The sequence below is a fragment of the Gallinula chloropus genome, assembly GCF_964237585.1.
Source record: "Gallinula chloropus genome assembly, chromosome: Z".
In the NCBI taxonomy this organism is placed as follows: domain Eukaryota; kingdom Metazoa; phylum Chordata; class Aves; order Gruiformes; family Rallidae; genus Gallinula; species Gallinula chloropus.
In genome coordinates this window covers 26496920-26509785 of record NC_140089.1, presented here as the reverse complement: position 1 = coordinate 26509785, position 12866 = coordinate 26496920, and the positions used below count along the sequence as shown (strand labels likewise).

The 12866-nt window shown below is 38.0% G+C and overlaps 1 protein-coding gene across 1 annotated transcript in view; it reads left to right on the top strand.

Annotated features, from left to right (window-relative positions):
* The window catches only part of WDR36 (WD repeat domain 36), a gene marked incomplete at its 5' end in the record, with an annotated part of 31258 nt that extends 18739 nt beyond the window's left edge, over window positions 1-12519 (top strand). The window contains 9 exons of the mRNA XM_084277868.1: window positions 111-219; window positions 984-1063; window positions 4088-4195; window positions 5393-5490; window positions 6846-6988; window positions 7255-7371; window positions 7603-7684; window positions 9508-9695; window positions 11901-12519. Coding sequence (XP_084133994.1) covers window positions 111-219; window positions 984-1063; window positions 4088-4195; window positions 5393-5490; window positions 6846-6988; window positions 7255-7371; window positions 7603-7684; window positions 9508-9695; window positions 11901-12050 — 1075 coding nt within the window. The 3' untranslated portion in view covers window positions 12051-12519. The remainder of the gene's footprint in view (window positions 1-110; window positions 220-983; window positions 1064-4087; window positions 4196-5392; window positions 5491-6845; window positions 6989-7254; window positions 7372-7602; window positions 7685-9507; window positions 9696-11900) is intronic.
* Window positions 12520-12866: the final 347 nt, after the last annotated feature.

The window sequence follows — 12866 nt, the reverse complement described above, 5'->3', positions numbered from 1 at the left end:
CATTTTATCTGAGACTATCTCAGAATAAGAGATTTTTGGAGCAATGTTATGATGGTTTGGTTTTTTACTCTTGAGTATTCACTATCCTATATGCTAATGATTCTTGGCAGTGGTATTCTGGGAATTGCCTGTGATGACTTCACTGTTAGTATTTTGGATATAGAAACCAGAAGGATTGTCAGGACGTTCTCAGGACACCATGGACAGATTAATGACATGGTAATTATTATCTCATTTTCTGTAACAGGTGACATATAAATACCTAATTAATTTTACAAATTTCTGTGCACATATTGTATCTCTGAGTATGATGTTCAGCTGTGACTAGAAAAGTTGTAGTTCAGCTCGACAGCAGTTCTGGCTGTGTTAGTTTTCAAGTTAAAATGTGTGGTGTTTGAATGGTCATATGTTTTTCGTGTGCTTTGGGATTTTGCTGTAACTTTGCAACAAGCTAATTTTGGGTTTAACAAAAAAAAAAGCATTAGGAATAATAAAAAACACATTGAGAAGCAAAATTGTGCAACAGTCTTAACTGTTATGTCAAGATGTGCCAGATAAATAAAAGGTGTAAACAGATCGGGAGATTACGCAAGACCAATAATTCCTTACTTTGCATCTTGTGTAACAGTGCTCTGTAGTGTTCCTTGAAATAGTTCTTAGCTGCTGCTTTATTTCAGGGTGCTAGTAATTACATATTTGTTTGATTTCTTCAGTTTTATGCTCAGTGGTTTTTATCTTTAATGTTGAAGTAAGGGCCGAAGTGCTTTTACTAACATCCAGATGTACCTTGATCGTATATTTAAACCTGTTCTGAAATAGCTTCCATTTTTGTCCTTTTCTTGCAAAAGCAAGAAATGTGGTCTCAGTTTTGTTTTATGACCAAACTCTGGTGCTAAGGAACAATCTAACGAACTGTGTAAAACAGGACCTTCTGTAGGGACTGACTTCTCAGTTGTGCTGGTAAATTTACTCTTTTATTTCAGACTTTCAGTCCTGATGGTCGTTGGCTAGTAACATCAGCAATGGACTGTACCATTAAGACTTGGGACCTACCCACTGGATGGTGAGTCATATTTTAAAAGCTGAAATGTATTATAATCTCCTTTCTCTCTGTTAAGTGGTAAAAAGTCTTCTGGTTTGATTATCTGTCACCAGACTGCACTAGGTGATACTCAAAGTCATACATGGTGTACCCAGTATTTTAGTTGTGTGTGATGCTAGGAATATGTGCCTTTTTGTGGGTATCAAAACAACAATGTCCTCCAGATCTACTGATGAAACCTGGAATTTTCATATAGTGTGAATGGATGCAAATTTGTTCTTTATCTGGAAATAGCACTATAATCTAAACAGCAAGAGATTCATAGAATCGTAGAGTGTGTAAGTTTGGGAAGGACCTTTAGAGGTTATATAGTCCATCCCCTGCTGCAGTAAGCAGGGACATTTTCACTAGATCAGGTTGCCCAGAGCCCCATCAAACCTGACCTTGAATGTCTCCAGGGAATGTCTCCTATACCTGTCCGGGAAACCTGTTCCAGTGATCTTCCACCCCCGTGGTGAAGAATTTTTTCCTAATATCCAACCTAAATCTCCGTTTTTCTAGTTTAAAACTGTTACCCCTTATCATGTTGCTACATGCCCTCCTGAACAGTTCTTTCCCAGCTTTCTCATAAGCACCTGTCAGGTACTGGAAGGCTGCTATAAGGTCCCCCCAGAGTCTTCTTCAAGCTGAACAAGCCCAATTCTTTCAGCCTACTTAAGTTGATTTAAGTGTACTGAACTTTCTCAGATTACGTAAATTGAATTACTTTGTGATATGCTGAAGTATATATATATAATCATAGAATGAATAGACTTAGAAGTGACCTTCAGATCTAGTGCCACTCCCCTTCACGAGCAGAGACACCCTCCACTAGCCCAGGTTGCCCAAAGCCCCATCCAAGCCATCCTTGGACACTGCCAGCGAGGGGGCAGCTACAGCTTCTCTGGGCCGCCTGTGCCAGGGACTCACCACTTTCACCACAAAAAAAATTTCTTCCTTATATCCCATCTACACCTACCCCTTTTAAGTTCAATATTGTTGCCCCATGTCCCTTCACTACAGGTCCTGTTAAAAAGCCTCAGTCTTTCCTGTAAGTCATCTTTAAGCATTGAAAGGCCATGAGAAGGTATTCATGGAACCTTCTGTTCTATGGGGTGGACAAACCCAACTCTCACAACTTTTCTTAGGAAGCATTTTCCAGTCCTCTGATCGTTTTCCTGAGCCTCCTCTAAGTCCATGACTATCTTGTGCATTTACCTATTGAATATTTCTTTTAACTTGGAAAGCTGCTTAACTGTCCTAAAATAATGGAAGTATTCCTAGGGCATGTTTCTTATGCAGGACTTTTTGAAAATTGGGGCGGGGAATGCCATTTTTTGTAGAGAAAGTTACAGGCAGGAACCTTGGCATTATACACATTTTCTTTCTGCAGTGCAGCATAGACAAATTTAGGAATCCAGAGTACAAGCTGGCTGTTTACAGTTTGGATGGAGTACATTATACAGAATGGTAGAAGAGATGTGTTGGTATTGTGAGCTTAGCAGTTTTATCTTTTCTGCTGTCTCACTTTTGCAGGTAGGCAGGATGCCTAGAGCTGTTAGGCAGGATTCAGTTAGCAGTTACTGTATGTACGTTCTGTCTAAAAATTAGAAGCATGTCAGTCACTGTCCTGTAGTAGATTGATTACACACACATACCCTTCAAGCTTGTAATTTTAATAATGATTTAAGTTCAGTAAGTAAAAAAAAAATTCCCTGTTAACTCTGTTTTGCAGTTGTCCATTACATTTGCTTTATTGAACAGTATTTCAGTTACTGATAAAGACTGGTAAAAAGGTAGATTTGAAACTAAGAACATTATTTATGGTAAATTTTCTAGCCATTGTACTCTGTCTGCAAAATGTTTCAGTGTAACTGATACACATTCTGGTATTGGTGAGTTAATGGTTTGTATATTTTAGGTTGAAAGTGATGAATAATGTGTCTCTTACCCTAGTTACTTTTAATTTCAGTGTGTGTCTAACCATCCAGAAGGACTAAAGCATGCCGTTCTGGGATAAAAAATAGCTTTTATTTTTAACAAGGTTTGTCAAACCATCAGAGGAGTGCTCAATACCTAAGAAAACGTAGGCCCACAAGATTTATGTTGTAAACTGCTTTGTTACTTTGATATTTTTTCTATGGTTGGTCAACAGAACAGGGTCATAGACGTAACTGGTCTCATGATTTACCCCTTTGATTTTAGTCTGTAAGCAAGATCAAACTATTCAAGCTCTCCATTTTTTCTTTTGGTTTCTCTTAATGAACTAGTGCTCAAAATCAAGTACTACTAAGAGTTTGAAATTTATACCACAGCAAGTGACAAACAGTGCTATGAACTAAGGCTTGAGTGGACTCTACTAGGGTGTGCATCATCCAGAACTCTAAAGTGGCTTATTGTTACAATGGTCACATACTCTTGAATGTTTGTCTTTCTATATGATACTGTTTTCAAGTTTTCTGAAATAATGAAGGGAATGACGAACAAACGGTGCATCAGGCAGAAGAGAAAGTAAGGTCAAAACACCTGACTGGTGCAGCTAGTACAGTGTTGCAGTGGACAGTTAGGTCCTAGTGTTAAGGTGTATGTGAAGTATCTTGAGAGAGAGACAATTGACAATTAATGGCAGAGCAGTAACTGTGAGGTCAGAGCAGCATGGGTCCGTTTGGAGCTATGATATTTATGGCCACTAGAAAGGTTAATGTTACGGATAATGAGTTGGACATAGGCAGATGGTTCGTCGTGTTTTCCACAGAATGTGGATGTCTAAGGAGGTAGCATAAATGTACCAGTTTTAGCTGACTCTGGAGAATTTTGAGGTGGGTGGTTTGTTGACTGCCTTTCCTCAGGTTGTATGTCATACTTGAATACTTCTAATATGATAGTTTGTATATACAATTCCAGTGTCTTGTTTGCGTTCAGTCATATTTGTGCTGTAATTCAGATATGCATAGCTAAAAAAGTTCATCTTGCTGAGAATTTCTCTGTTGTGTTTTTTCCCATTAGCCTCATAGATTGCTTTTTGGTAGACTCTGCAGCTGTGAGCCTTACTATGTCTCCTACAGGAGATTTTCTAGCTTCAACACATGTGGATGATCTTGGAATTTATTTGTGGTGAGTACGTAACGTATGCATTTCTTTCTACACGAAATTTCAGATGGGGAAGAGATTTTTTTAGTCACCTTTATCACAAATAGAGAATGGTTCTGCAAAGTGTCATCTCCAGAGTTTTGTCTTCTCAGGTTCTAATTAAGACGTGTATTCTGTATTGTTGTGATTTGTAAATCTTGAAATCTCTTGCAGTTAATTTACTTGTCAGAATAAATATCTTCTCTCTTTTCTCCAAATGATTCTTTTTTACTCTAAAGAATTCCTTCTATGGCATTTTTAAAATTTTTCTTTGACTCTACTATTATGTTTTATATTCCTTTTGAAATGTCAGTGCTCCTGTAGTGTTACTTTCTGAAGGGCTTTTCTTCTTGTTCTGGTATACAGTGTTTTCTGGGACTTCTCAGTAGAAGTTGTGATTATTTCTGTTTATTAATGATGTATCAGTGCAGATTTAATAAGAGGTTTAGTTCAATTTTCTCCTGATATGGCTTTAAAGCAAGTGACCGGTGAGGTCTAGTACTGCAGTTAAACACCTTTTAAATGGGCTTTTGGTGGGTTTTGTGATGGAGTTATTTAGGAGGAGGAGGGACTGCGGGTTAGGGGGGGTGTTTTGTTACATGCATAGATGTTTCAGGTTACATTGGTGGCCTGCAGTTTTTCCTGTATTGTTGTCTGAGGAATGTTGTTAGACTTGTCTATGCTTAAGTAAAAGTGCTTTGTTGTGAATAATGACAGATGTTTTTGCCTAACCCTGGTTTATATTGACAGAAAAAAATATTTGCCAGAATGACTCATGTCTGTGTCCCAAACCTCAAGAAAGTTTCCTGAAAGTATCACTCTGAAATTTTGTGAAAGCAGGATGAATAATTTATATTTGCATAGCATATTTTACATACTAAATACAAAGCAAACTTTTTAGATAAGCAATTTAAAGTAAATACAGTAACTGGCAATGATTGAAGTAACCATACTTAATAATGCCCTGTGTATCAAGCAGTTTTGGCCATAATACTTAAGTTTTATGCTTCAGACTTTCAGATTATTATGTATACCATTGCTTTTAATTTCTTGATCATCTAATGGTAGATGAGGAAAACTAATCTTGAATAGAAGCTGGTGGATTGCTGTAGTGCAGTAGTATTACATTGCAGTAAAAATTGTGTCTGAAATACTTGTTCCCGTGCTTGTCTTATTTTTCAGGTCAAACCGTTCTCTGTATTCACTTGTCTCTTTACGGCCCCTTCCAGCAGATTATGAACCTTCTATGGTAGCACTCCCTAGCACCTGCCCTGTGCAAGGTAATCATCACATGGAAGAGTATTTTATTTTGAGTTTGGTAATATATTTCAAATAGAATGTGGTTTCCTTCCTCAGTGAAAACTCATTGCATCTTAATTTTTTTTTTTCTCTGTACTGCTACTGCTTCTGCATTTTTTGGGTACTCATTGTAGGTAATAAAAACAGCTGTGCTGTTTGGTGGTTTTCTTTAATCCCAGACCATAAAGACCTTCTGTTTTGACATCAGTGAGGCCAGCTTGAAATTAGTGTTACTGTTTGGCAGAAGGAAGGGGTTTTGTTCCATTTCCCTCCAACGTTTTTGTCTGTCTGTATGCCATGATAGTTTCACTGTTGTTTATTGTCTTATTGGCAAGAGAATTGGATTCATCTGACCTGTCATGTACCTATGCTGGATTACCAAAGAAGGGAAAGCCTAAACTGCATTTTTTATATGTTTAATAGAAACTCTGGTGCTTCTGAAGGCCTCTAGATGGAGATGTTGTTTACTCAAGTTTAGCAGTGCCTACATTTAGACCTTTATCTGAAGGAGAAACACCTAGTTACTGACCACATAAAAAAGCAAGGAACATAATGTGATGCTTTATTTAGCACATACTTCTTTTAGATACTGAAATTAGGGTGACAAAATTTCATCCCTAAAGTTTGAGTGTTTTAATCCTGTACACTGATTCTAGGTTAACATTTTAATTCACTTTCTGTATCTGAAAATGTAAAGTTGCTGTTTAGATGCTCAGAGTTTCGGCTTTTCTATCACATTCATGGTTTCAACTGTGAATATTTTGTTAAGGAAAGGGAAAATAGAGGTGTTTGGTCAAGACCACTTACGAAGTCTAGAGAAAACCTCAATACAGACTGATCTTTTGTTTTGTGATGTTGTGCTTTAGTGTTGACGTTTTCTTAATTTTTATATGCCACTTAATACCCGTGAACAGGTTGTGAATATTGTGCATATTTTAATGCAGAGATTTTACAGATCTGTAACTTGAAACGAAAATTGCTTGTATTTATTTTAAAACAGTTAACATTTTTCAAGTAAACCATTTTTCTTCTTCTAATACCTCTATAAATTAATTTTGTAACATCTCAGCCACCATGGATAAGTCTTGTAAACTATTTGAAATTTTATCCAATTCTGCATTTTAGCTACAACTGTAATTTAAATTTAATATTTCAAAAGTTTTTAAAAGATTGCTTCTGCAGCTTTTTAGCTATATGTTATGCTAGCACCCATATATATCTATCTTTTACACGTGTGTCTTTCAAAAATGGCAAAAGAAGTTACCATATTGCTTCAGTTTTTCAAAAAGATAAATGTAAAGCATATATGTTCATGAAAGATGTCTGTTCTTCAAAGATGTGGATGTGGCAGGAATGGAAGAAACAAGTGATGAAATGATAGAATATGTCTCACCTGAGCAACTGGGAGAGCAGCTGGTGACCCTTTCCTTGTTACCAGAATCAAGGTGGAAAAATCTCCTCAGTCTTGATGTCATCAAGGTAATGATGATGCCAATTTTCAGGTATTTTTCAAAATTTTGAAGTACAAGACTCTAGTGTTCTTTCAGAATTTCTGGAATGTTTGAGACGGGCTGTTTTTCTTCTAAATAGTAGCTTCATATTTAGTGCTAAAACATTTTGCATACATATTTACTCAGTTACTCCTTACAGTTTTCACAGTATTTAAAAAATAAAACTTTTGACAAAGAAAATTCCCACATATTCTTAGTATGATGATTATTTTAATTCACATATCTTATTAACAGAAAAAAAACAAACCGAGAGAGCCACCGAAAGTTCCCAAGTCAGCCCCTTTCTTCATCCCAACAGTTCCTGGTCTTATACCCCGCTATGTTGCACCAGAGGATGAAAAAGATACACAGGTAAAACCAAGAACCAGTATAATGGTCTTTGTATAGCATATTTAAAAAGACAATCTTAAATGCTTTTAGTGCTGAGTGAAATCTTGCTAATGACTTTGAAGTACCAGTTTTAACGACATTAATGCTTTCTTACTTGAAGTCCTTCATTGTGTCAGTAGGATAAGAATTTCATTGATATGTAAAAATGTATCTGCATATTGATGTACACTCTCTTGTATTTTCTTTGTCTAGTCAAAGGTAGTAAACCTTGGTGTACTGGCACAGAAATCTGATTTCTATGTACATCTTGAAGAAGCCCTGAGCACTAATGAATGTAAGTTAACAAGACGTTTCACTAAAAACGTAGATGTTGTTAACATTTTAATATGCAGTTTATCTTTAATGCCACAATTGTAATATGTGCAAGGAAAAAAATATACAAAGGAAAAGAGAATGGCCTGTTTTGTCTAAAGCTGAGTAATGTATAGATATCCAGTCTACGTGAAAGATCCTTTGGTACTGCAGCTTGCATGCAGCATGGAGCCCAGTTCTGGTTAAAAACCTCTAGAGAAGGAAGGTAACTTTCCTAAGATTGTTAGAATTTTTTTGAGATTGTGATGATCTCACACAGAAAAGGTGTTATGTATTATTTGCAGGGTAAGAAAGGAAGGAAGGAAATGAACTGGTGAGGAATAGCTGGTGGTTCACCAAAACAGTAAAAACATGATTTCCTTAGTAAGTTCTATTTTCAAAGGCTACTTCACTAAATATTTAGCAGACTTAGAGATTTGATTGCTTTATAATTTAAAGCTTAAGAAGAAATAATTGATACAAAAATAAGCTAGTGGATTTTAACATTCAATTAATTTTGAAATACAATCACTTCAATTGCCTGTGGGATGCTCTTTCTGTTTACTTTGTTTAACTTGTGTTGCTACAGAATCATTTAAATTCAGATTTTTTAAACGATTGCTAATGTAGCTGGCTTGGAAATGAGAATGGACAGGCACTGGCTGCTTGTCCACAAGGCAGTGAGTTCTGCTGGGAATTTTTCTACCCTGTATTACACACTTCTGAGATGAGCAACTTACCTGCACTTAATTATTTGGTGTGCAGAACTTTATGACAAACAAGGTGTGTTTTTATGCTGTGTGGTTAGTGTGTCAATTGATAGTTCTTTCAGAGCTGCTCAGAGAAGAGCTGAAACGTCAGCTGAATATTTAAAAGCCTAACCAAGCACCTCTAGGCTGGCTGTGCCAACGAGTAACTGTGCTCCACGATGCATTGCAGTAGTGGTCCCATGGGCTTCCCTCAGGCCACCTCTCTGCTGTAGGCAGGTGTGCTCCAGGGTCTGTGCTGTAATCCAAATCCAGGGAGCCTGTTGATCCTCTCTGAGTCAGGACCACCGAGCTAATGACTTTCGTAGGAATCAAATACAGAAGTGCTGTTCTTAGCAAGAGAAATACCAGTTAGAAGACTTTTTTAAAAATGTATTTACCAGCAGCTGTGTTTGCAACCATACATATTTTTGTTTCTGCATTTTTTAAAGCAAATGGATGGAATTCTCAAAGATCAGGTACAATTGGAGAAATACTGAGGAAGAACATTTCTTATGGAGGGGGGGATTAGTTTGTAAATTACATGTATTTCTACCAGGGAGAAGATTTTCCCCACCCCACTATCCCCCACGTCCTGCACAAAACAAAAATAGTAATTACCTTAGATGACACTTGATTTACCTTAATCTCAGTAAGAATAAACACTTCAATGTTTCCTAGTTATTCCTAGAATGTAATACCCTGTCTCCTGTAGGACAGCCTGAAGTCACAAGTACATACATTTTCATTTTGCCAAGAGATGTAAAATGGCAGTGTTAAGTGATAGAAATACGAAGGTGTTACTTGTGTTGTTTTAAGGTGAAATTAGGAATAAAATGCAATTCCCTTAGTAGAGATGCATTTCTTTGTAGTATGTGATGGGATGGTAAAATAAAAGCAGAGTAGCATTTAGTGGAAAACAAAAAAGCAAGGCAACAGTAGAAACATGAAACCTGCAGTTACTGCTTAAGAATTTTGTAATAACCTGTCCACATAAAAGATGTGTAATATTATTTTCTGCAGATGTTAGTGATAATGTATCCCTCTGCTTTAACCACAGATGCAGCTCCTCTTAACTTACTGAAGAGCTTGGGGCCGTCTAATATTGAAATAGAACTACGAGGTTTGGCCCCTGAAGGTGGTGGCTCAGTGGAGGTGATGATAAGCTTTTTGAGAATGATTGGGATGATGCTGAACAAGAAGTACAACTTCGAACTTGCTCAGGCATACCTTGCACTGTTTTTAAAGGTAACAGTTTTCTTCTAAAATTTCATATTAGTCCTGTTCAGAATTACGGTTGTTGAGTAAAAGAATGTAAATTGTTTGCTCAAAAGAATTAAGTGGGTTTTTTGAGGATAGTTTTAAAATTACTGACTGAGTGTATTAGATAATTTGGCAACTCATCTGGTCACAGTCAAGCAAAACTTGCAAAAATACAGATACTGTGAAGAGAATCACACAAGACAGATTTTATTCTAATATTCAGTAACATGCCTATCTTCTTAATGGTTGTTAATTACTAAGGTGAGATATGAACACCAGTATCTTTTGTTGTAGGTTCCCAGTAAAACAGCTCCAAGCTTAGCAAAACTCCTAGATTTTTAACTGTGATAAGTGGAGAGATTGAGGACCATCAGGGAGGCTGAGAAGGAAATAGACTGGTGGACCCAAGCTTTGCCTTCCCTGAAACAGAAGCAGCAACAACCACTGATCAAAACCCAAGGTGGAGGGAACCTTATATCCTCCCTGAAGCCAGGCAGAAGGCAGTGGCTTAGGAGAGGGTGAATAGAGGCAAGTCTACACTCGGTGAGGCAGGCAATCCTCCTCCTCATTACCCACCTTGCCCTCCCAAGTGCCTCTGTACAAACAGGTACGAGGCTGTGGCTGTGGAAGGACATCCAGTGGAGGACATGGGTGATAGCTGAGCTAGACCAGAGGTAGCACCAAAACCAGAAAGGCCTGCACACTGTATCATGACCACCTCTACTACAAAGAAGAGCTAGTTAATAGTTGTATGGGACTCCCTTCTGACGGGAACTGAAGGCCTGATGTGCTGTGCAGAGCCTCCCCTTCAAGATGTCTGCTGCCTGCCCTGGGCCTGCGTTAAAGACGTCGCCAGGAAACTTGCCCGCCTGGTGCAGCCCTCAGATCACTGTCCACTACTGCTTCTGCACGTGGGTGGGGATGAGGCCGCAGTGCTAATGCCATTTAAAGAGACGTCAGGGTCTTGGGGCAGTCACTGAAGGGATGGGAAGCACAGGTTATCTTTTCATCCATCCTTCCAGTCATGGGCTGTGACAGTGGGAGGAACAGGCAGACGTAGTCCATAAACACCTGGCTGCATGGCTGATGTCACCGCCACAACTTAGGGTTCTTTGACAGTGGGATGGTGGCCTACACAGTACAGGGAAGACATCAAGCTGTTGTAACAAGTCCAGAGGAGGGCCACGAAGATGATCAAGGGGCTAGAGCACATCATCTGTGAAGACAGGCTCTGAGAGTTGGCATTGTTCATCCTGGAGAAGAAAAGGCACCAGGAAGACCTGGAGTTTAAGGGGGCCATACAGGAAAGTGGGAGAGGGACTGTTTATCAGGGAGTGAAGTGGTAGGACAAGGGATAACAGCTTCAAGCTGAAAGAGAGGAGGTTTAGACTAGATGTAGGAAGAAATTCTTCACTAAGAGGGTAACGAGTCCCTGACACAGGTTGCCCAGAGAAGCTGTGGCTGCCCCTTCCCTGGCAATGTTCAAGGCCAGGCTGGATGGGGCTTTGGCAGCCTGGTATAGTGAAAGTGTCCCTGCCCATGGCAGGGGGGTTTGAACTAGATGATCTTTGAGGTCCCTTCCAACCCAAAGTGTTCTGTGATTTAAGTCGTAGCCAGGAAAGTAACTGTTTCATCCATTAAGTGTTAATAATGTGTTGCCTTTCTACAAGATAGAGAGGTTTCTTGATGCTTCACCAAGGTTAGTGTTCATTACGTAGAGAGACATCATCTCCCTGTATTGGTATACAGTATGCTGACATCACTCTCCCTGCTTTATCCAGCGTGAATAATGAAAGTAATAATCCTGATTGACCTGAGGCATCTGTTTAGCATTTCTAGCCTAAAGAGGAATTTGTGATACAGGTTGGAAAGAGGAGAGAGTTACCCTTCAGAGCTGTGTGTGATTAGGATGGATTCAGCAGCAGGAGCAGCAGATGATCTATCAAAGCAGTAACATACGTTAAACTTTCTTCTGCCTTATCCCATTTAATACATTTGTAAAATGGCTTGTAAAAGACTAGCAAAAGGGTGGCAGTGTTAGATAAAGGGAATTGATTCAAGGAAAAGGGTCTGTCACTTACTTGGGATGTTCATAAAAGCAAAATAATGGAATTGAATGAGGAAACAATTTTTTTTCCTTTTTTTTATTATCTCTATTTGTTTCACTAATTGCTTGTTTTCCTTTTTAAGTTACATCTTAAGATTCTGTCGTCAGAACCAAACCTATTGGAAGAAGTGTCCAGGTTGTCAACACAACTCGAGGAAACCTGGATTCATCTGCAGACTCTCTTCAATCAGAGTCTGTGTGTGTTAACATACATGAAAAGTGCTTTGCTGTAAGTTAGTTAAGGGTTTTGTCTGCATAAAATTCCCTTTGGAATTTATTACCAAAAATATTGGATTCCAGGAATTACATTGTATGATGCTGTATTTTATACATACAGGTATGGCCAAGTCTTTAGAACTTTTATAACTATTTTTATTCACTTAACATCTGCTTCTTAAATTTTCGTATTGCATTAGTTGTGCTGTCTGTGAAGAAACAGTTGGACTGCTATGGGTAATGTAGCTAGTTACCTTCTGCATCCATGACCAAAAATGTAAATCTGAAGAAATTACTTGGAAAAAAAAAAAAGTTTCTGTGCGGGAGATAAAAACCTGTATTGTGCTTAATAAACAACTGTTGATGCAAAAATAATAAGTCTAAATTATTAACATGAAAAATGGATATAAAAACTGCATTTCTCGGCAAAAAACCCCACCAAAATTAAAAAAAAAAAACCACCCCTTTTTTATAACCAAGTTTCTTGCTCTAATTTTGGAGGCTTAATTTAAAAAAAAAATTGGATTCTTCTCTCAAGGAGATAAAGTTTACTGGAATAAAGCTTGGAATAGTGTTGAATTTTTATTTGAATCAGATGTTATTTCTATGAATTGGTATTTGGGTTTCAAGTAAGTTTTGCTCAGTGTTTTGGAACTCAAAGGGGATTATTTTATGACTTCAGCTTTGCTGTTTGAGAGCACTTCCTCACAGCAGAAGAGCCTCCTGAACAAGGCCTTTGCTGCATTTCACATGCTTCAGCTACAGACAAACAGAGTAAATAATACAGATGCATGCAATTTTAATGAGAAAACTTGAAAGATGGGTTCATTGCA